Here is a 25,453-nt window from a genome sequence, read left to right as displayed (position 1 = left end):
AATAGACAAAATCTTTTACCTGGGGTGGGGGAGTACAGAACTAGACGGCACAGGTTTAGGGTGTGGGGAAAAATATAAAAGAGACCTAAGGGGCAACTTTTTCACGCAGAGGGTGGTACGTGTATGGAATGAACTGCCACAGGAAGTGGTGGAGGCTGGTACAATTGCAACATTTAAAAGGCATTTGGATGGGTATATGCATAGGAAGGGCTTGGAGGGACATGGGCTGGGTGCTGGCAGGTGGGACTAGATTGGGTTGGCATGTCTGGTCAGCATGGACCGAAGGGTCTGTTTCCATGCTATACATCTCTATGATGCACTTAGCTTGATTACTGATTTATTAGACAATTGTCTTTCAAAGCGAACTGAATTAAATGTTGACAGCAGACTCCCCGTACCCCAGCTTAAATGTCAGGGCTGAGCCACACTCAGTGAGCCAGCCTGTCTCACTTCAATTTTTCAGGTGACAACCCATCCCCAAGATGTCTCACCTCATCAAACTGCTAACCAATTGCAAAAGCTGTGCTAGTACTGGTGGAAGGTAAGGAGCTGGAATGCAACAACGGACGAGGGCATTCAGGTACAGGCTTGGTGAGGTGGATGAGAGGGCATATTGAATGTTGAAGGGAAGAATAAATATGGAACTCTAAACTGTGATGATGGCCTCCAACTGGTACGAATTAAAGCGAAGTGGGGTGAGAGAGCGATAGAGCTCATTTGGTAAGAGGGATGCTGCCTTGTGTTTAACTGGCCAGCAGCCTGCAAGGTCAAATTTACATTGAGTATCAGCCTCGCCTGTCACCCGGTTAGTCAGAGATGTGACAGGATGAAGCCCTTAACTGGGCATTAAATGCTCATTTAAAGTCCTGCAATGGGTCATGGGAGGGAGGCTCACTTGATGTCTCTCTGACCCTCAAAATTGCAATGGGGATAGAGATGGACAGGCTGACACTGAGCATGACACCGATGACACTACTTTATAATGTACAGGCCCACACATCTGCTTTCCTGCCAGTGAGTGGTCTGTAAAGTGCAACCTCAGGAAAGGCTAGAATAAATAACTAAACTATTACCGAAAAGTTCCACAGGACAGCTTCTCCATCACGTCTTTCAAAATATCTAAACAATGGCATTTAGGAGTATAAAGTTCTATGTGACAAGATGTGGAACAATACATGAATGTAAAACAATGGAGACACGGAAGGAAGAGTTTTGTACAAAGTATCTTCCCTGTTTGTAAATGATTGCATTCTTAACATCAGATGTGGGCGGCACGGTGGCACAGTGGTTAGCACTGCTGCCTCACAGCGCCGGAGACCCGGGTTCAATTTCCCGCCTCAGGCGACTGTCTGTGTGGAGTTTGCACATTCTCCCCGTGTCTGCGTGGGTTTCCTCCGGGTGCTCCGGTTTCCTCCCACAGTCCAAAAATGTGCAGGTTAAGTGAATTAGCCATGCTAAATTGCCCGTAGTGTTAGGTGAAGGGGTAAATGTAGGGGAATGGATCTGGGTGGGTTGCGCTTCGGTGGGTCGGTGTGGACTTGTTGGACCGAAGGGCCTGTTTCCACACTGGAAGTAATCTAATTGCCAACCTTGGATGTTTTGTCATTACAATCATTTCACCATTCGAGAATTGTTCCACCCAATGAAGCTTAGGCCATGCATATCTGACCAATGTGAAAATCGTGAAAGTCTTTCCATTTTTTAAATGGAATTGTGAAAAAAAAAGTCAGAAAAAGGAAAATATAACCATGTTGGGTAGTTGTGGCATTGGGCGCATGTGGTGAGAGTGTAGACAGATACACTTCTAAAATGCCAGGGCTGCACTCTAAAATGTTAACTTAAGTTAGTGGTTGGTTGAGCTCGAACTGACTACAGGTCTGATGAGTCAATTACAGTTAGTGGAAGTGAAAGTATGCAGATTACAACCAACTGCAATAAGGTGTGTTACTGGGCTGGGTGTTGACTGAATTACTGGGTTGCGTCTTGTTGGGGAGAAAGATTGTGAAATATAGATCAGAGTTTCTGGTCCTGCTGGCTGTTATCCAGTCATTCGCAGCTGGATGTGTGTGAAAAATAATGTATTAGGGTACGTTTACATTTGATTTCATGCTTCCGGCATTTGTGATACGGTGTTGGACTGGGGTGTACAAAGTTAAAAAATCACACAACACCAGGTTATAGTCCAACAGGTTTAATAGTGCTTCCAATTAAACCTGTTGGACTATAATCTGGTGTTATGTGATTTATAACTTCCTGCATTTGAGTAGTCTTTTGTTTGCCACCTGGATTCACACAATCTACATTGGCACTATCAGAGACAGAAAAATAAAGTCAAAAACCACATCTTCATCGGAGAGAGGAGAGATTTGCAGAAAAATGGGGAGATGATGAGTCCAATACAGCCCACTGCTTGTCCGTTCTTGCTAATACAGAGAAAAGCCTTTACATTCTTCAGAAAATAAGGATTTGCAGTCACAAAATACACAACTTGTAAGTTCGTATTTCTTCAGTGACACAATGAAAATAATAATCAGGGAAACAGTTTAGTTTGAACTAGTAATCAAACAGTTATTAATAGAACAGTTATTGATAGAAATAGAAACAAAATTTTGTGCACATCTATATACAAAAGTTTGGGTAGTATCAATCTCTATTTAACCCCTCCCACCATACATTTGCTAAAGCTGAGACGAGAGTGTAGTGACAGGAGTCATTCTAAATACTGAATGGTTTTGGCTACACAACAACGCAAAATATGCAGTACACCTGAAGCCAAAACTGCCCCAACCCAGCTTTGGACAACAGGTATGAAACTGTATGCAGAAGGTGACTGCAACCATTCAAACATAATTAAAACTTCTAAAACTTAATAAAATCCTGAAGTTTTTAATGTTAGCTTGTTCATTATAATTATTCACGTTTCAAGCATTCAAAACCATTGAGCAGAAAGAGATGCATGCATTTAAGCACACTGCACTCTCATTTTTCTGAGTCAAAGAGATATAGAGATGATTCTTAATCCAAATATCACAGAATCAAGTTACAGTGTGGAACTATGCCATTTGAGTCATTTGCCCAAACTACACTTCCCACCCTGCCTTTGTTTTATACTTGTTTACTTACTACAGCTGCATTGTACCATTGGAAAACACTTAGGGGGAGAACAGCTGCAGACATTTTTGTTCATTCACATATCATTTTGTACCAGCCTGAAATTAAACCCTAAAGTAACAATTCTCTACTTACTGGGCAACCGTATGTTAAATTGGTGTCGACAAAAATATAAAGCACCAAATGTTGTACAACCGATCTTGCGAAAAAATGTAAACGATGGGGAAGAACTGAAACCAATGCATTCAAACTATTCATTAAAAAGGAATAGGGGAACTGAATTATCAGATCAACAGTTGCTTCTTTAACCAGGTGAAAAATGTACATGAATAAACATGTATCAAAGACTATGGTATAGGTAATGTACAATGGTTTTTATCCATTGAAGCATGCACATTTAGGGTTGTCAATGTCCTGAAATCTGCTGTAATTGAAGATAGATAACACAGTGCACTGTGATCAGTCCATGAGAAAAATAGGAATTCAGTTAATGAACAGTGCCAATGAACTAATGACAGGACACAGAGATATTTTTGATAGCAATTAGGTGATGACAATTTTTTAATGCAGTAAGTCAGGCTATATTAGAGTCCAAGCCCCATGCTGGATAGTACTCAAACAATGGTTATCTGTATTTCATGCCCCAGAATCAACTATTAAAATTTGATACACAAAATGTTTATTTCAATATGTCCCAAGCCTACTGGAGCTTGCCTGAGTCAATTTTCTGTTCAAAGTAGTAGCAGGAGCTGCAGCTTCAACAGGTTGTTGTTTCACTGTGAATGTAATTTTCCCTTTCATTTTTCATGAAATGGCATTCAAATTCCTGATTTTCCACTAATGGTACCTGTCATTTGACAAAGTTGTCAATTCTCCTTGATGCTGTCTGACTTTTTCCCTGGAGCTTCGGAGACTGAGGGGTAACCTAATAGATGTTTATAAAATCATGAAAGGTATGAATAGAGTTAACAGGCAAGATCTTTCTCCAAGGGTAGAAGAGTCCAAAACTAAAGGGCATAGGTTTAAGGTGAGAGGGAAATAAATAAATAAGAGACCCATGGGGCAACTTTTTCATGGAGAGGATGGGCAAATGAATAGAAAGGGTTTAGAGGGATATGGGTCAAATGCTGGCAAATGGGACTAGATTAATTTAGGATGTCTGATTGGCACAGATGAGTTGGACCGAAGGGTCAGTTTCCATTTTGTACATCTGTGACTTGTTGAATATTCAAGCATTTTCTACCTTTGTCTGAGGCATAAAGAACTGACTGCCTTCAATTTCTCAGCAGTGGGATGAGAAAATGATTACGGTGGTTGTGGGGGGGTAATGCAGGAGAAAAAAAAAGAGTAGGCAGGCATTGAGAGATCAGAGAGTTCACCTCCAATAAACCATTCATAGGGTATTGAAAGCATTTCCTGAAAACTGGCTCCCCAGCCAACAGTCTTTTTATAGCCTCACAGGGAGCATATTCCCCTTCACCACAGGGGAACTCTACTTCATTAATGAAAACGCAACAACGCTGACCAACTTCAGGCAACTGACACATGAACAAGCATCAAACCTCCAGAAATGACTCTAGCAAGAGTTGGAAACTTTATGTCACAGAATTATTATTTTTGACTGTTGATTATGAACACTAGAAATATTTACATACACAGTATATACTGTAAAAACGGAGGTCTTGTTAGTCAGTTCTTAAGGTCATTGTGTACTGTAAACTCAATTATCTGAAATCCTCCAAACAGTGCCAGGAAAGGATACGGAGATATTTCCCTTGATGCATGTTTGATAGTTGCCACACTTCCTCATTTAGGAATGAAATGGTTGCTGCTTTACGAAATAGAAATTGACTATCTGGAGGATCCAGCTGTCAAAGGAGAAATTAAATGGGTTGAAAAGTAATACCAATCTATAATATGACAATCATAACATTGATCAAATATGGAAAATTTTGGACACTTTAAATTTCTCCTAAAACGCATGCTTGCTTGTCAATGTTTAATTTCCTGGTGGTTGGAGTGCTATAAAGGCTTTAACACCCAAGTTAAAGATGACCAATTGTACTTTCCTGATCACGATCAAGGGACCATTGGTGGGTGGTGTGGGGGTGCGTGTGTGTGAGAGTGAGAGTGAGAAAGAAAGGAAGAAAGAAAAGAAAGCATGGGTGCACTATGGTGTGTATGTGTCTGCCTGAGTACATGCACATGCTATGCAAGTACAGGACTGAATTGGTTCATGGTGCTCTCTACAATCACTGCACAGCTTATAATAGTGACTACCCTTCACAAATACATTACTGACTGTCAGAAGTCGAGTCATAGAGTTATACAGTGCTCTGACCAATTAAGCACTTTGGAACATCTTTTTGTAATGGAGGCATTATAGATAAGTAGAAGCAGAAAATAGGAACAGGGATAGTCCATTTGGCCCTGCTCTGCCACTCATTGTGATCATGGCTGATCATCCAACTATTACCATTTTCCCTCTTGATTCCTTTAGTCATAAAAACCGTATCTAACTCCTTCTTGAAAACGTTCAATGTTTTGGCCCCAACCACTTCTAGTGGCAGAGAATTTCACAGGCTCATCACTCAGTGAAAACATTCCTCCCCATCTCAGTTCTAATGGAAACAGTGTGCAAATAGATTTCTTCTCACTTAAAAGCAATTAATCTGAGTCACATACTGTACCAGTTAGTGGTGTTGTGGTTATAAAACAATTTTATTAAAAACTAATTGATCTCCTGGGATGTTATATATGGAGTCACAATGCCAAATGTAGTATTTAAATCAACAGGACCAAAGAGTTCAGGGAAAGAAAGGAAACAGCAGCAGGAGGGAGAGAGAGAGTGAAGGAAATGGAACAAGAAAGACGTTATACGATTACGCTGTGTGAATTGGTAAAGAAAATGCAACTCATTCCTCCTGTTGGACAGACATTTCATTGAACTAATGTGGTTTTTGGTAGCAAAGTGATGTTTGGGAGTGTTGCACTTATGGAATACTTTATGCCTGATCAATGTTGGTGAACTCTAAATTTAAAAGTCAATGATCAATCAAAAATATATACTAAGTAATTTCTTGGAGCATAGCACATTAAAAGCATGAATCTGTGCACTGTGATCAGTCCATGAGAAAAATAGGAATTCAGTTAATGAACAGTGCCAATGAACTAATGACAGGACACAGAGATACTTTTGATAGCAATTAGGTGATGACAATTTTTTAATGCAGTAAGTCAGGCTATGTTAGAGTCCAAGTGTTATTTAAAGAATATGGCATTACAACTGAATCCACTGTAAGTAAACTACAGTGTACATTAAAGCACACTGCTAATACAGCATAATCCACAGCACAACTGGTATTATAATGATTTAATCCTTAGGGGCAAGGTTATTATCAAAGTGACTATTACTGAAATCTGATCGAGTACCAAATTTTAACATACCACATACATTTACCATGAATACAGAAAATACGGCAATATAGCTTAGATCACGAAAACGTTTTTCATTGAGCTCATTCAAAGAAAACCTGTTAAAACAAACCAAGATACAAAGTAAAGAGGAACATGGGAAAATAAGAAGGCATCCCTGTTTTGAAACATTGGAGCTGTTAAGGTCCTGCCCTCCCACTTGCAAGTCACAAATAGGTACAGAAATATAACTTTCACACGAGGATTTAAATGCATTAAGACCATAAGAAAGAGGAGCAGAAATTAGACCATTCAGCCCATTGAGTCTTCTCTGCCATTCAATCATGGCTGATAAGTTTCTCCATACCATTCTTCTTCTTTCTCCCCATAGCCCTTGTACCCCTTTCCAATCAAGAACTTCTCCAAATCAGTAATTGAAGTATATTTAGTAACAAGGCAAAAAGATATTAAACCATACCCCCCTCAATTTTTGCCCATGTCAACTTGTCATATAACTATATTGTAATCTCTAGATGAATTTCCATTCTCTCTCTACACAACCTAAAAGTAACAGAAATGAATTTGTGGGAATTACATGAATGATCGGAGTTCATTCCGAGTTTAACGTCTTCTTTTCTGGTGAACAGTATGCATTGACAAGTTACAAATTACCAATATAGAGTAAATTTCTTGGATTACCTGCAGGTTCTCCACTGTTGTTACCCAGTGACCTCCAACAGACAGAAGACTGAGGATGTCATGTTTATGTGGGAGATGTTGTTTGGCAACTGGTTCATCTTCCTTGCTGTAAAGCTGCACTGTAACACAACAAAATATCAAAGTGCACATCTTAACACCACTGCTTAATTCATAATAGCTGATAAGTAAGACTAAGAAAACAAGAATCAATTTGCGTTTTAAATAGTGTAGACCACCTTGTGAGTGAAATCTACCATATGATCAAAAAAAAAGTTGGCAAGAGGAAAGGAGGTTGATTTATGTTTTCTATATGTTGACATAAGGTGAAAATTATGGAAAAGAAGTTCTCACCCCTTGGTTAGCCAAATAAAATTTAATCTGTGGAATCCATAACAAAGAACGATTTTTTTAAAAGAATGAATGGTTTGTATTTAATGCCTAAGAATGCTAAACTTATGTGCTTGGTGAACAGGACAGATAGCTAAGGTTCTCCCAGCATCACCATATAAATGTTTGCTCTTTAAATTGAAGTGTCCCAAGATGACTTTCAGTCCAAAACTTCACAATTTCCGGACTGATATCAGTCCAACATTTCACTTTGTTCTCTAAGGCAGTCACTCTTATGGATTCTGACATACAATCATGACTCAGTAATGGAAGACACCATCATCACTGGGGAATTTTATTAACAAATTTAACTCAAGATCAAAAGAAGGCTTACTTTCCAAGGAAATCTAAACTAGAACTATTATCAGTACTCTTCAACAGTTTGCTTAATCCTATCAATGTATTCTAGAATGCTAGGATGAAACACACCATATTTTGCATCCATGAGTTCAATCAACCTCTCAAGCACTCCCTCATTCAATAAGATGGGGCTGATAGGTTTGTGTTCTGAATGATGTATTCTCATCTACACCCGGTAACTCTTGATTGTGCACAGCTTGACGAAAATCTATCTGGTTCGGTTTTAAAAATATTCAATGACCCTGCCTCTGTCATTTTCTGAGGCAGAGCTTTCCAAAATGGCACAACCCTCAGGAAAAAGTGCTCCTCATTCCTCCTGAAGGGGTAACCCCTAATTTTCAAACACTGCCACTAGTTCCAGACTGACCTACGCCCGCCTTGTCAAGACATTCAGGATCTTACAAACTTCAATTAAGTCACACCTCAATGTTCTAAACACCAGTGAAAATAAGTCAACCTATACATGTAAGACAACCTGCTCATTCTAGGATTCAAACTAGCAAACTTCCTATGATCTACATACAACGTACAGTAGAAACCTCATATCCACAGATTCTGTTTCTGCAGTTTCAGTTAACCGTGGTTTACCGCGGCCCGTAAATATTACATGGAACATTCCAGAAATCATTCCAGGGGCTGTCGGGTAGGTAAATTTCCCATTTAACTGAATGGGTTCACTACTATCCGTGGTTTCAGGCATCCGCGGCAGGTCTTGGAATATACAACCTGTGGATATGGGTTGGGTGGGGGTGGGGGGGGGGGGGGGGGGTGGGGGGGGTGGGAAATATCTGTATTTACACCCTTCTTTAAATAAGAGCACAAAAACGGCGCACTGTATCTGAGATGTGATCTCACCATGATGCCCTGAATAACTGAAGCATTCCATCCTTAATTTGACGTCCAATTCCTCCCATTGCGTTGTGTTAGCGTTCTTGATTGTGTGCTGTACTACATAACATTTTTAATGACACATGCATTAGAACACCTAGATCCCTCTGTGCCTCAGAATTCTGCAGTTAATTCTCAATTTAATATATATTCAGAATCATAGAATGAAGAAGAGGCCCTTAAACCTATGAAGTCTGCACTGAACCAAAACTGCTCTATATCTACATGAGTACAGTAGTTTCACTTTGCAGCATTTGGCCCATAGCTTTGAATGTTATAACATTTCAAGTGCTCATCCAAGTATTTTTTTTAAAAAGGTTATGCCATTTCCTGTCTCAACTACACTCCTGTGGTAGTGCACTTCAGATTCCCGATCCTTCTTGGTTAACAAACATTTTTCTCAAATACGTTCTAAACCTCCTGCCTTTCACCATAAAATTATGTCCCAGCGTTACTGACCTTCAACTAAATGGAACAGCTGCTTTCTATCCACTCTGTTCGGGCTCTTTAATCTTATACATCTCAATCAGGTTCCCTTGCACTCCAAACAAAATACTGGATTAGTGGTGCTGGAAGAGCACAGCAGTTCAGGCAGCATCCAACGAGCAGCGAAATCAACGTTTCGGGCAAAAGCCCTTCATCAGGATGAAGGGCTTTTGCCCGAAATGTTGATTTCGCTGCTCGTTGGATGCTGCCTGAACTGCTGTGCTCTTCCAGCACCACTAATCCAGTATTTGATTTTCAGCATCTGCAGTCATTGTTTTTACCTTCCAAACAAAATAACCCAGGCCTACCCAGCCTTTCTTCATAGCTAAACTTCACCAGGCACTATCCTGGTGAACCTCCTCTAGACCAGTGCAATCAATAGCGCAGTGTTATGGACCAGGCCAGATCCTCACAAAACATTTAAAGGTAGCTCAGACCCTAACTTTTCTAGTTGTTTCAAGCAGATGTGCACTGGATATCTCAGGACTGATGCAGCTGGTCAAACCACTTGGCTTCAAGTAAAACAGAATTTATTTACACGCCACTGAGGAAATCACAAACAAAAGAAAACAGAATTTAGAAAAACAATTTGAAAACCCGACTGACTCTACTGCAACTTAATGATGCTGTTCCAATGTCCTGCAAGATTCCACAAACACAACCCTTTGCAAAAAAAGGTAAGTTCAAACACAGGTTCTCACAGAAGAGGCATCAGAGAGAGGTTCAGCTGGGGAATTATTTGCAGAAACATGGAACCTCTTTCGACTTCAGCTCTTTCTCGAGGTCTCTGGCAGTTTACAATTGCTAAAACGAAACCGAACTATAAAAGTCCTTGAACTGGGCGAACTGGTCACTCTTCTTTCATTGTACAACTGTTTAAAAAAAACCTAAAAGCCTTTTCCCTGATCGTTGCTTTGGCCAATTTCTGTTAGCTATTAGTAATGACCCCAAATCCCACACAGATCAGAACCTCTGTGTTTTACAACCCCTCTTCAAAAAAAAAAACAAGGACAACACAACATTGTTAAAGGAGCAGTATCGTCACACCTCTCCCCTTAAAAAAAACTATCAATATCCAAAGATGGCTTAATTTTAAAACCCCTTAATCTTACACTGTTAGTTCACTATAATACATCGACATCACATTGACTATAACCATCAAAACATGCACAACTACATTCTAGTTCAGTCCATTTACTCTTGCAATCAAATGCCTCAGTTTCTCATTCAAGTATCGACAATGCGCTGGCAATTACGTTTTCTCCTCCTGCCACATGTACAATTTTTACATTGAATGGCTTTAATAATAAGTTCCATCTAAATAGTCTGGAATTTTTGTCCTTAAATTTCTCCAAAAACTTCCATAGGGTTATGATCAGTATATGATGGTCGCAGATACATTACATAAATGTTGTAATGCCAATGCCAAACTCAAAGTCACCTTCTCGACTATTGAATATTTCTGTTGGTGAATGTTCAATTTCCTGGAGAAATACCCGATAGGTCTTTTTTTCAGCTCATTGTCTTCCTGTTAGAGCACAGTACCGATACCCACATCGCTTGCATCAAATAGCCATCCTGAATGGCTTCACTTCATTAGTTGTGGCTAATACTGGGGCAGTGGTTAACACAGCTTTCAGGCTGTCAAGTGCCTTCTGACAGTCCGCCGTCCACTGAAACTTCTTGCCTTCCTTAGTAATTCAGTGAGCGGAGCAGCCACACTGCTAAAATTCAGTACACACTTCTGATAAAACCCATTCAATCCCAGGAATCGCAGTACTGCTCTTTTTGTTGATGGTGTGGGAAACTCCCCAGTTACCTTTGTTTTTGCGTTCTGTGGGGCCAGTTGTTCATGTCCAATACCATGGCCCAGGAAGGTGACTTGGGTTTTGGCCAAGACAGTATATTCCTGTCAGGGTGAAAGGAAAGGCTGGTAGGTGTAGGGAATAATGGATGATGAGAAAAATTGAAGTTTTGGTTAAGAAAACGAAGGAAGCATATGTCAGGTATAGACAGCCGAGATCGAGCGAATTCTTAGAAGAGTAAAAAAGTCTGCAGGAGTATACTTAAGAGGGAAATCAGGAGGGCACAAAGGGGGCATGAGATAGCTTTGGCAAATTGGGTTAAGGAGAATCCAAAGGGATTTTATAAATGCATTAAGCACAAACTGTAACGACAGATAGATTGCCTTGCTGATCTTTGAGGAGCCTAATTCTACGTGTGGAGCTGCAGGAGATGAGAGAAATACTAAATGAGTATTTTTGCATCAGTGTTTCCTGTGGAGAAGGACATCGAAGATATATGGTGAAGTAGATGGTATAATCTTGAAATATTTCCATATTACAGAGGATGTCTCGAAATGCATAAAAGTGGATAAATCCCCAGGACCTGATCAGGTGTACCTGTGGGAAGCTAGGGAAGTGATTGCTGGGCCCCTTGCTGAGATATTTGTATCATCGATAGTCACAGGTGAGGTGCCGGAAGACTAGAGGTTGGCTAACGTGGTACCACTATTTAAAAAAGACGGTAAGCAAAAGCCAAGGAACTACAGACCGGTGAACCTGACATCGGTGATGCGTTAGTTGTTGGAGGGAATCCTGAGGGACAGAATTTACATGCATTTGGAATGCAAAGACTGATTAGGGATAGTCAACATGGCTTTGTGCGTGAGAAATCATGTCTCACAAACTTGATTGAGTTTATTGAAGAAGTAACAAAGAGGATTGATTAGGGCAGAGTGGCGGACGTGATCTGTATGGAGTTCATTAAGACATTCGACAAGATTACTCATGGGAAACTGGTTAGCAAGGTTAGATCTTATGGAATACAGAGAGAACTAACCATTTGGACAGATGGAGCTCAAAGGTAGAAGACAGAGGGTGGTGGTGGAGGGTTGCTTTTCAGACAGTGACCAGTGGCATGTCACAAGGATTGGTGCTGAGTTCACTTATAGAAATGATTTGGATGTGAATATAGGAGGTAATAGTTAGTAAGTTTACAGATGGCACCAAAATTGGAGATGTAGTGAACAGCGAATGGGCTGACGAGTGCCAGATGGAGTTTAATTCATAAAAATGTGAGGTGCTGTATTTTGGAAAGACAAATCACAGCAGGACTTATACACTTAGTGGGAAGATCCTGGGGTGTGTTGCTGAACAAAGAGACCTTGGAGTGCAGGTTCATAGTTCCTTGAAAGTGGAGTTGCAGGTAGATAGGATAGTAAAGAAGACGTTTGGTATGCTTTCCTCTATTGGTCAGAGTATCGAGTACAGGAGTTGGGAGGTCATGTTGCGGCTGTACAGAACATTGGTTAGGCCACCTTTGGAATACTGCATGCAATTCTGGTCTCCTTCCCATTGAAGGATGTTGTTAAACTTGAAAGGCTTCAGAAAAGATTTACAAAGATCTTGCCAGGGTTGGAGGATTTGAGCTATAGGGAGATACTGAATAAACTGGGGCTGTTTTCCTAGGATCGTCGAAAGCTGAGGGGCGATCTTATAGAGGTTTATTAAATCATGAGGGGCATGGATAGGACAAATAGACAAGGTTTTTTCCCTGGGGTGGGGGTGTCCAGAACTGGAAGGCATAGATTTAGGATGAGAGGGGAAAAATTTAAAAGGGACCTAAGAGGCAACTTTTTCACGCAGAGGGTGGTGCGTGTATGGAATGAATTGTCAGAGGAAGTGATGGAGGCTGATACAATTACAACATTTAAAGGGCATCTGGATGGGTATATGAATAGGAAGGGTTTAGAGAGATGTTGGCCAAATGCTGGCAAGTGGGACTAGACTGGGTTAGGATGTCAGGCCGGTTTGGACGAGTTGGACCAAAGGGTCTGTTTCTGTGCTATACATCTCTATGACTCGCAATTTACTCTTAGCCAGGCTTATTACCAAGCCTGCCTGCAGAAATTAACCGAAAAATTCTGATAAATGTTGCAAATATTCCTTGCATGTGAAACTGAATATCACCGGGTCATCAATGTGGTAATCTGAAAATTACCTTATTGGTTCGACTTCGAAAAGTGGCTGGCGCATTTTTCATGCCAAATGGTATGACTTTCAATTGATATCGTCCATACGGCATTACGAAAGCCAAAATTGTCTTTGCACTTTCGGACAAATGTACCTGCCAGTATCCTTGAGTCCAACTTCTAAATGTAAGTTGCTTGTCCCACCTAATATAGTCTGCCAAATGGGAATCAGACCTTGCAACTGAATTGACTTTGTGATCGTCGACACCTAACTGTTGGGTACAATCTGGTTTTGGCACCCATTATGATGGGTGAGCTCCAGTCACTGCAACTCACTTGGATTATATCAGCTTGGAACATGCATTTTGAACCTGTGCCAACTCAGAGGATTTAGCCTATAAGGAAGTTGCTTAATCGGAACAGCATTTCCTGTATCGCCATTGTGTATAATTAGATTAGTACTTCCCAGAGTATTTCCACATATTTCCCCACGTGATAGTAAAGAACTCTTTCAGGTCATTTAGTTTTTTCCCTCTGGAAGGTAACTCAATAATTTATCCAAATTTTTGACAACTTCCTCATTGTCCAATTTAATTTGAGGAATGTCCAATTCAGAATCCTCTGAACTTGATTCTTCACTCTGTGTAGTAACTAATAACACATTCTCCTTTTGCATTCCATAAGACCATAAGACATAGGAGTGGAAGTAAGGCCATTCGGCCCATCGAGTCCACTCCGCCATTCAATCATTCCTTCCCTGTCAAAATACCCTTTGAGCATATCTGCATGACATACTCAGATTTCTTTCTGTCTGGAGTCCTTATCAAATAGTTCACCTCACTCAATCTCCTTTCAACCTGATAAGGTCCATTAAACCTTGCTTTTAAAGGTTCATGTATCATTCAAAGTAACACTGACACGTTGTCTCAGATAGCAAAATTGCAAGTTTTTGATTTCTTGTCTGCTTCCTGTTTCATAGTATGCTGTGATATTTTTAAACACTGTCTAGCCAACACCCTTGCTCTACTTAATCATTCCCTAAAATCTGACACATAGTCCAAATATGTGGTCTCTGAATTCTGACTCACCATTTTCTCCTTAATCAGTTTTAGCGGTCCTCTCACTTCATGCCCAAAAACTAATTCAAATGGACTGAATTTGTTTGATTTATTTGGTGCATCGTTCACCACAAAAAGTACAAATGGAATTCCTTTATCCCAAACATGGAGGTAGTCTTGACTATAAACCATTAACATGGTCTTTCATGTCTGAAGCCACCTTTCTAGCGCTTCCTGCAATTTTGATTGGACGCAGCAGATTTGAATTTTTTATTCCTAAGCTGTCCAAAACTTCCTTGAATAATTTTGATGTGAAGTTTGACCCTTGGTCTGATTGTATCTCTGTGGGTAGTCTGTATCTGGTGAAATATTTGAGTAACTCTTCGACAATCCTTTTAGCTGTGATATTGCATCATGGAATGGCTCTGGAAATCTAGTGGACACATCCATTTTGCTAAGAAATACTGATTCCCACTTTTTGTTTTATGTAGGGCTTCTACACAAAGAGATGCACACCATGGAAACAGAACCTTGGGTCCAACTTGTCCATGCCGACCAGATATCCCAACCTCATCTAGTCCCATTTGCCAGCACTTGGCCCATATCCCTCTAAACCCTTCCTATTCATATACCCATCCAGATACCTTTTAAATGTTGTACTTGTACCAGCCTCCACCACTTCTTCTGGCAGTTCATTGCATACATGCACCACCCTCTGCATGAAAACGTTACCCCTTGGGTCTCTTTTACATCTGTCCCTTCTCACCCTAAACCTATGTCCTCTACTTCTGGACTCCCCCACCCTAGGGAAAAGCCTTTGTCTATTTCTCCTATCCGTGCCACTCCTGATAATCAATTAAGTCTCTTGTAAAAAGCTTCCTCAAATGCAGGAATGGGTATTTAAGGTGTGAGTTTTATTACTGCCTGTGGTTTTCCAGTTACATGGCATCTGTGACACGTCTGGCAAAATTCATCTACATCCTTGTGCAGTCCAGACCAGTAAAAATATTTTTGTATTTTAGCTTCCGTTTTTCTTACTCCTAAATTACATCCTACTGATACTTCATGTGCCACCCGCAATACCTCCTTTCTGTAACCCACGGCCAATATGACTTGATGAACTTCTCCTCATTTCTTAACTACCTGAATGTGTGATGGTCGCTATTTTCTCATTAAGATATCATTTTTACAATAATAGCACTCAGGGATACATTCAATTCTTCTTCGGTGTATGCTTTTTAATACAATTGCTTTAGTTTCTTAACTTTCTGCTGTAACTCAGTTAATTTTGCTGAGTTAAAGATGTCTACTTTAGACAACAGACAATAGGTGCAGGAGTAGGCCATTCTGCCCTTCGAGCCTGCACCACCATTCAATATGATCATGGCTGATCATCCTTAATCAGTATCCTGTTCCTGCCTTATCTCCATAACCCTTGATTCCACAATCCTTGAGAGCTGTATTGAACTCTTTCTTAAATGAATCCAGAGACTGGGCCTCCACTGCCCTCTGGGGCAGAGCATTCCACACAGCCACCACTCTCTGGGTGAAGAAGTTTCTCCTCATCTCTGTCCTAAATGGTCTACCCCGTATTTTTAAGCTGTGTCCTCTGGTTCGGCACTCACCAATCAGCAGAAACATGTTTCCTGCCTCCAGAGTGTCCAATCCTTTAATAATCTTATATGTCTCAATCAGATCCCCTCTCAGTCTTCTAAACTCGAGGGTATACAAGCCCAGTCGCTCCAGTCTTTCAGCATAAGGTAGTCCTGCCATTCAGGAATTGACCTCGTGAACCTACGCTGCACTCCCTCAATAGCCAGAATGTCTTTCCTCAAATTTGGAGACCAGAACTGCACACAGTACTCCAGGTGTGGTCTCACCAGGGCCCTGTACAGCTGCAGAAGAACCTCTTTGCTTCTATACTCAATCCCTCTTGTTATGAAGGCCAGCATGCTATTAGCCTTCTTCACGACCTGCTGTACCTGCATGCTTACCTTAATTGACTGGTGTACAAGAACACCCAGATCTCTTTGTACTGCCTCTTTACTTAAATTGCTTCCAATTAGGTAGTAATCTGCCTTCCTGTTCTTGCCAAAGTGGATAATCATACATTTATCCACATTAAACTGCATATGCCATGCATCTGACCACTCATCTAACCTGTCCAGGTCAGTCACCCTGTAATCTCCTAACATCCTCATCACATTTCACCCTGCCACCCAGCTTAAGATCATCAGCAAATTTGCTGTTATTACTAACACCATCTTCTATATCATTAACATATACTGTAAAAAGCTGTGGCCCCAGCACTGATCCCTGCGGAACCCCACTGGTCACTGCCTGCCATTCCGAAATGAAGCCGTTTATCACTACTCTTTGTTTCCTATTAGCCAACCAACCTTCAATTCAAGTTAGTACCTTGCCCCCAATACCATGTGCCCTAATTTTGCTCACTAACCTCCTATGTGGGACTTTATCAAAAGCTTTCTGAAAGTCCAGGTACACTACATCTACTAGATCTCCCTCATCCATCTTCAGAGTTACATCCTCAAAACATTCCAGAAGATTAGTCAAGCATGATTTCTCCTTCATAAATCTATGTTGAGTCTGACCTATCCTGTTACCTTGTCATCCATTTGCTCCTGGTTTGTCTCAACCAACGGATCAAACAGGGTCTCTGCTAATTTCACTTCAACTTTCTTATCTGTACTCTTTGACCGGTTTCACTGGTGACTTTGTGATCCCATTGCCACACAGTCAGAAAAAATCCCAGAATGTGTGTCCTGCAGTTTCTCAGTTGCCTGAGTTTCCACTGGCTTTTCAAACTCTCAGCACTCCTACCTGTGACCCAGCTCTACAATTCGTGGACAAATTATATTCCTGGAGCTGAGAGTTGTTCCTGTACTCCCACCACCACTTTTCATTGGACAGTCTAAACTCACTCTACATAACTGAGCACTTCTTGTCTCACCATGAATTCTACTTAACCAGCAGTTTTCTCAGCAATAGTCTTTCAGAGGTACATATTTCCCCATCTTTCAACATCAAAGACTGACATGATCGTGTATCTCTTAATATTGTAACCTCTTAACCTGCAGCTCCTGGTGTTCACGACTAGACTTTACTTTCGCAAGTATATAGTTTAAGAAGATCTGGCACTTCCTCCTTAACCAACGTCCGACTAGGTTGTACATTCTGATGCAACTTTCTAGCCTCCACTGTAGTTTCCATTACCACTCCAACAAAATTCACTGGCTAATCCTGTTTTCCTATATCTGGCTTCCCAGTGCTTTTTCTAAACGACCAACCGTGATTTCAATTGGCCTCCTTTATTGCAGTGAAAATGTCGGTGCTTTATAATTTCTCTTTCCCAGTCAAGGGTTTCCTTCTTCCCCAGTAGTAAGTTATCCTTATGATCTTCACCAAGATCTACTATTCCCTTACCATGTGAGGACTGCTCTTTACCCCAATTTCTATTCCTCACGGATTGAAATTGATGTTGGAAGCCAAACTTTGATTTATGGACTAGCTCATAATTGTCAGCTACTTCAGCTGATAATCTTGCTGTTTAACTCTCTTCTCTTCCACATGAGTTCTCACTACCTCAGGGAGTGAATTTTTGAACTCTTCCAAATAATCATCTAAGAGTGTCATAGGTTTCCTCTATTTTTAATGTCCTGTCCATCTATCAAAATTAATTTGTCTGATCTTTTTAACTCAAAGTATGCTTGACCAGGGTCCATCCTTAGATTGCTGAAACACTAAGTTTCTGGGACAAGCTAATATGCACTTAAAATGGCTTTCTTCACATCCTCTTACGCCCCAGATACCTCCTCGGATAGTGATGTTAATACCTCACTAGCTCTACCTACAAGTTTTGTTTGGACCAACAAAACCCAAAATGGTCACTAGCCACTTAAAATGAGATGAAAAAGGCTTCTATTTCCTCATCAAACTTAGGTAATGCTTGGATATATTTAAACAGATCCCCACCAGGCCTTTGGGTTTGCTCAGCCTCACTAAGCTTACCTTCTACCTTCATCGCCATCCTTTTAAACTGACTTTCCTAAGTGCCAATTTGAGTTCAAACTCTTTCTTCCTTCCTTTTCTCTTTATTTTTCTTCCCTCCCGCTTTCTTTTTGTCCTTTTCTTCTCTCTTAATCTTTGTACTTTCTCTACTTTTAATTATAATTCAAACAGTCTGATTTCTTTTTCTCCTTTTTCCTCGAACTCAAGTTGCTGCATTTTCAATTAAATTTTAGCCATCTCCAAATATTCTGATGGCATTTCCAGCAAACCTAAGTGCTGAGCTATTGCTATAACTGTCTCCCCTTTCCTCAAGGAAGGAGGCAGCCTCAAGTCCAGCTTGCCTGCCAATTCCAGCAGCTTTGCCTTGTTCACCTTTTGTAAAGCACTCAGTCACTTTTACTACGCCCAGAAAACTCTTAGTGACTGACAGAGTCATTACCACACCAAGCACTGCTTAAACCAACCGAATTCAACACCAGGAACAAAAGGCACTAACACCTACTACCCGCTGCCTTTGAGTCCAACAACCCGAATCCCAAATTTGAATTCTAGAATAAATCCCATAAGGAACCCCAATCTGTTATGGATCAGGCCAGACCCACTCAAAACATTTTAAGAAGGTAGCCCAGACATGAACTTTTCTAGTTGTTTCAGGCAGAGAGAAGGTGGATATCCCAGGAGCCCGTCAAACCAATTGGCTTCAAGTAAAACAGAATTTATTTACACACCACCAAAGGAATCACAAACAAAAGAAAACAGAATTTAGAATAACGGTTTGGAATCCCTGACTGACACAATAGCCCCCACAACTTAAAGAGCTGTTCTGATTTCTTGCATCCTATAACACAGCCCTTGGCAAAAAAGGTAAATTCAAACACCGGTTCTTACAGGACAGAGAGATGACACAGAGAGAGAGAAAGGATCAGTCAGGGATCATTTGCTGAAGCATGGAACCTTTCTCTACTGCAGCTGTTTCTCTAGGTCACCAGCAGTTTCTAATTGCTAAAACTAAACCAAAGTAGAAAAATCTCTGAATTGGGAGAACTGACCACTGTCCTTTCATTGTACAACTGCTTTTTAAAAAAAAAACCCTAAAAACCTTTTCCCTGATTGTTGCCTTGGGCAGTTTCTGTTAGCTATTAGCAAAGATGCCAAAGCCCAGACAAATTAGAACCTCTGCCTTTTACAACCCCTCTTGAAAAAAAACAAGGACAACATAACGCTGCTGCTCCTTTAACAAAGTTAACTAGAATTGCACACAGTACTCCAGCTGTTGCTTAACTAAAATCCTGTACAGCTCCAATATCATGTCTTCGTTCTTATAAATTCTGCAACAACTGAATAAGTCCAAGAGTCCTATATGCGTTTTTAACTACCCTCTTAACATGTCCAGCTCCTTTCGGAAATCTGTGGAAAGGTACCCCAAGATCCTTCTAATCCTCTGAGCTTCCTAGTATCTTAACAGTCACTGCGTATTGTCTTGTCCCGTTATTTCTCCCCAAGTGCATTACCTCACATTTATTAAGTTTTAATTCCATCTGACCCATTTACCCAAGACTTTCTTCCTCACCATCAAACACCCAGCCATCTTTGTACCATCCCTAAATGTACTTATCACCCCTGCAGAAGGGTGGGCGGGAGAAAGCAGGAAATTATAGACCAGTTAGTCTGACCTCAGTGGTGGGAAAGATGCTGGAGTCTATTATAAAGGATGAAATTACGGCACATCTGGATAATAGTAACAGGATAGGACAGAGTCAGCATGGATTTATGAAGGGGAAATCATGCTTGACTAATCTTCTTGAATTTTTTGAGGATGTAACTCGGAAGATGGACGAGGGAGATCCAGTGGATGTAGTGTACCTGGACTTTCAGAAAGCTTTTGATAAAGTCCCACACAAGAGGTTAGTGAGTAAAATTAGGGCGCACGGGATTGGGGGCAAAGTACTAGATTGGATAGAGAATTGGTTGGCTAATAGGAAACAAAGGGTAGTGATTAACGGCTCCATTTCGGAATGGCAGGCAGTGACCAGTGGGGTACCGCAGGGATCCGTGCTGGGACCGCAGCTTTTTACAATATATGTAAATGATATAGAAGATGGTATCAGCAATAACATTAGCAAATTTGCTGATGACACAAAGCTAGGTGGTAGGGTGAAATGTGATGAGGATGTTAGGGGATTACAGGGTGACCTGGACAAGTTAGGTGAGTGGGCAGATGCATGGCAGATACAGTTTAATGTGGATAAATGTCTGGTTATCCACTTTGGTGGCAAGAACAGGAAGGCAGATTACTACCTCAATGGTATCAAATTAGGTAAAGGGGCTGTTCAGAGAGATCTGGGTGTTCTTGTCCACCAGTCAATGAAGGCAAGCATGCAGGTACAGCAGGTCGTGAAGAAGGCTAATAGCATGCTGGCCTTCATAACAAGAGGGATTGAGTATAGAAGCAAAGAGGTGCTTCTGCAGCTGTACAGGGCCCTGGTGAGACCACACCTGGAGTACTGTGTACAGTTCTGGTCTCCAAATTTGAGGAAAGACATTCTGGCGATTGAGGGAGTGCAGCGTAGGTTCACAAGGTCAATTCCTGGAATGGCAGGATTGCCTTACACGGAAAGACTGAAGCGACTGGGCTTGTATACCCTTGAGTTTAGAAGACTGAGAGGGGATCTGATTGAAACGTATAGGATTATGAAAGGACTGGACACTCTGGCAGGAGGGAACATATTTCCGTTGATGGGGGAATGCCGAACCAGAGGACACAACTTAAAAATACGGGGTAGACCATTTAGGACAGAGATGAGGAGAAACTACTTCACCCAGAGAGTGGTGGCTGTGTGGAATGCTCTGCCCCAGAGGGCAGTGGAGGCCCAGTCTCTGGATTCATTTAAGAAAGAATTGGATAGAGCTCTTAAAGATAGTGGAGTCAAGGGCTATGGAGATAAGGCTGGAACAGGATACTGATTAGGAATGATCAGCCATGATCATATTGAATGGCGGTGCAGGCTCGAAGGGCAGAATGGCCTACTCCTGCATCTATTGTCTATTGTCTATTGCATTTTCTTCTTGTTATATATATCACAAACAATAAAGAGACCCAGCACTGATCCCGGTGTAGACCACTAGACACCAGCTTCCAGTCACACAAACAGCCTTCTACCACTACGGTTTCCTCCCATAAGCCACAACTTTCCAAGTTACCTTGGAACCCTTGTGCTTTTTATCTTACTTATTAGTCTCCCACATGGGACCTTGTCAAAGGCATTGTTGAAACCCATATAAAACACACCAACGCACCTGGGCACCGCCTTAAAACATTCAATCAAATTTGTTAGACATGACTTCACTTTGCCTCTCCAAGTGGAGCTTAATTTTCTTCAGAATTTTCTTCAATAATTTGCCTACCACTGATGAGAGACTCACTGATCTGCAATTCCCTGATTTATGTCTACCATCCTTTATGAAAACTGGAATGACATTTTCTGTTCTCCAGTCCTCTGGCACTGCTCTTGCGGCCAGAAAGGAACTAAAGATTTGGGTCAAAGTTGCTATAATTTCCTCCCTGGTCTCTATCGCAGCCTGGATTACAACTCACCTAGACCTAGGGATTTGACCACTTTTAAACCCCCAAACCTCCAGTACCTCCTCACTTCTTATGTCAAACTACTCAAAAACCTCACAGTACCTCTTTGCAAATTCTTTTTCTATATCCTCATTTCCAAGTGAATACAGATGTGAAGTACTCATTTATCACCCCACCAATGTCCTCTAGCTCCATTTACAGATTGTCCCCTTGGACCCGACTGGGTCCAACTTTTACCTGGTTACCCTCTTCCACTTGATTTATAGAATATCTTGAGAATCACCAAAATCTTATCTGCCAGTATTTTCTCATGGCCCCCTTTTTGCTCTACTAATGGTTTTCTTATGTTCACCCCCTGCATGTTGTGCTCTACTAGGACCTCTGTTGATTTTCTCCCTTTTTACTTGTTAAGCGTCTCTCTTTCCCTTTTTATCTCATTCTTAATATTCCAAGACATCCATGTCCTCTTGGCTTGTTGCTTCTAAATTCACCCAAATTCTTCTGCTGTAGATTTAGACAGAAACAGCTGTTCTCAGTACATTTTTATTAGATCAGATTAGATTCCCTACAGTGTGGAAACAGGCCCTTTGGCCGAACAAGTCCACACTGACCCTCCGAAGAGCAACTCACCCAGACCCATTCCCCGACATTTACCCCTGACTAATGCACCTAACACTACAGGCAATTTAGCATGGCCAATTCACCTAACCTGCACATCTTTGGACGGTGGGAGAAAACTGGAGCACCCAGAGGAAACCCACGCAGACACGGGAAGAACGTGCAAACTTCACACAGAGTCACCTGAGGCGGGAATTAAACCCGGGTCTCTGGTGCTGTGAGGGAACATGTCGCCCAAATTTGTGCCTTATTTTAATAGAATTTTTCTTCCCCAATTTCAAAACCCTTTTTAGCAGACAACCTTGTTCCTTTTCCATAACAAATTTAAAACCTACAGTATTGTACTCACTATCATTCAAATGCTCTCGTCACCTCAAACACTTGCCAAGCAATGTTCCCAAAATTAGAAACAGCACAACAATAGCCCTTCATTGACCTTATATATTTTATACAAAAAGCTCTTTTTGATATATGTCAAGAATTCTGCTCTGTTCAAACCCTTTACACTGTAGCTAGCCGAATTAATGTTGGGAAGTTTAAATCCCGAATTACCCTATTATTGCTTTTACATACCTCTGAATTATCTAAATATCTGTTCCTCTATTGCCTGATGACTATTTGAGGGTGCATAGTACACTCCCAGCAGTGTGATTGTCCTCTTTTTATTCCTAAACTCTACCTGCTTTTTCATTTTTCTTGCCAAAGTGAACAATGTCACACTTTTCTACATTATGTTCTATTCAACAGACTTCAGTTCCCTCAGTTGACATACCTATATTCATTACAAGCTCCCCATCACCTCTTCATAACATGCTTTTCTGCCTTGATTGGTGCCAGCTGTGAATTTAGATACCATGCCTTTTCTCTTCTCATCTAAGTCATTGATGTAAACTGTAAAAAGTTTAACTGTAAAAAGAGGATCCAGCACAGACATCTAAGGAACACCAAACGTCACATGCTGCCAATCAGAAAAAAAAACAGGCTATGCATACATTATTTTCTCCCAGCCAGCTAACCTTTGATCCAACATGTTAGCCTGTACACCATGAAGTTCTGATTTCCACAACAACTTTTGATTCAGCATCTTAGAAATGCCTCTGGGAATTACAGTGTGCCTACAGGCTCCCAAAATCCATTTGCATTTAGCTCCTTCAAAGAAATTTAACAGATACATTAAACAGGATCTTCTTTGATGAAATAGTGTTGATTCTTCCCAATTAGATCCAAATTATAGAGGTGTTACAGTGCAGAAATACTCTTTCCATCGGTTGTCTGCATTATCATAACTTTGGAGCGGATTTCTCCAGGGGTCAGTACTGGGACCTTACCTTTCCTGATCTATATTAATGATCAGGATCTTGACTTTGTGCCAGTCTCCTCCCTTTTCCCCATGCCTTCATGGATGGTTACTATTTATGTTGGCTGCCATTCTTTTATGATAATTCCTCTTTGCTTCTCTAACATGCTATTTCACTTCCCCTCTGAACCGTTTGTGTTCCGCTTGGTTTTCAATTGTATTTTCTACAGGACATCCGTCATAAGCACTTTTTTTTATCCTGACCTTAGTGTTTATAAGTGCAGAGCTAAAATTGCTTTAATTGTCTATTTAACACTTTCTCCACATCAGATGTCAAGCTAACTGGTATTTAGTTTATATATCCAGAAGTACTCACATACAACTGAATGATTTCTTTTTCTCATGATGAAAGCACCAATATGTTTTCCTTGATTAACCCAACACCAATAAATCACCAGCACTTTCCAACTGATGAATGTAAAGTCTGTTAAGAGCAGTGCAAACCACTAAAGGTGAAGGAGAGAGAGTATGGACAGAGGGAAGGAGCTAATTCAAAGTGGACTAACTGGAAACTTACATCTATGTCACTAGCAACCACTTTTAAGACCCCAGGATGAAGGCCATCTGGACTCAGAGACTTGTCAGCCTTAAACTTTCTACATACCATGTCTGTCTTAACTGTAATTTTGCCGAGTTTGCTTCTCTCTTTTACCTTCGCATTTACAGCTATTACGGTAAAGTTTGTTTTGCATTCTCTATTGTGAAGGCAAATGAAAACTGTCCTAATTTCATCTGCCATTTTGTTATTATCTGCTATTAAATCTTCATTCTCTTGAGAGGACCAACACTTCACTTACACTTTTCCTTTTTAAATACATATAGAAATTCTCACTTTGCATTTTTATATTCCTAGCTATCTTACTCTCATATTCTAATGTTTTCCTTCTGATTAACCTTTGTGCCCTTCTCACCAATTCTGACATGCCACTCATCTTTGTGCGGTTATATGCTTTCCCTAATTTCTACAGTTATCCCTCCATTTAGATTCTTTTCTTTATATCAGGAATATACATTGAGTACTTTGAAATATCCCCTTAAGTGACTGCTGTCGAATACTTATTGATCTATCCCTGGCATATCATGCCAGTCCACCTTCGGCAGCCTCAGCTTTCATGCCCACAAGTGGCCCATGTTCAGCTTCATTCAAGCACTTGCTTTAGACCCCAGCTTCTCCCTTTCAAACTGGATATAAAATCCAAATATATTGTGATCACTTCTACCTAGGGATGTCTTTACTGCTTGAACTTCTAAAAACTTCATTCGTGGGATGTGGGAATTACTGGCTGGGCCAGCATATGTAGCTTTCCATCAGATGCTCCAGAAGCTGATGAGCTGATTTCTTGAACTACTGCAGTCTGTTTGGTGTAGGTACAGTCACAATGCTGTTACAGAGAGAGTTGCAGGATTTCTGATGAAGCAACACTGAATGAATACACGCCTGACTTGGATGCAGGGACAGAAAGTATGATAGCCAAATTTGCACTAAAATA

The 25,453-nt window shown here is 40.8% G+C and overlaps 1 protein-coding gene across 10 annotated transcripts in view; it reads right to left on the bottom strand.

The window, feature by feature from the left end:
- cryzl1 (crystallin, zeta (quinone reductase)-like 1) overlaps window positions 1-25,453 on the bottom strand; it is a 97,607-nt gene that overhangs the window by 1,712 nt on the left and 70,442 nt on the right. For all 10 annotated transcript variants that reach the window (XM_072585599.1, XM_072585606.1, XM_072585601.1 and 7 more), the window contains 3 exons: window positions 7,225-7,343; window positions 4,874-4,979; window positions 1,074-1,119 (listed from right to left, as the gene is read on the bottom strand). In XM_072585599.1, coding sequence (XP_072441700.1) covers window positions 1,074-1,119; window positions 4,874-4,979; window positions 7,225-7,343 — 271 coding nt within the window. The remainder of the gene's footprint in view (window positions 1-1,073; window positions 1,120-4,873; window positions 4,980-7,224; window positions 7,344-25,453) is intronic.

The sequence above is a fragment of the Chiloscyllium punctatum genome, chromosome 15 (assembly GCF_047496795.1).
Source record: "Chiloscyllium punctatum isolate Juve2018m chromosome 15, sChiPun1.3, whole genome shotgun sequence".
Taxonomy (NCBI): domain Eukaryota; kingdom Metazoa; phylum Chordata; class Chondrichthyes; order Orectolobiformes; family Hemiscylliidae; genus Chiloscyllium; species Chiloscyllium punctatum.
The sequence above is the reverse complement of the archived record's forward strand: the minus strand, read 5'-3'. Positions and strand labels throughout refer to the sequence as shown.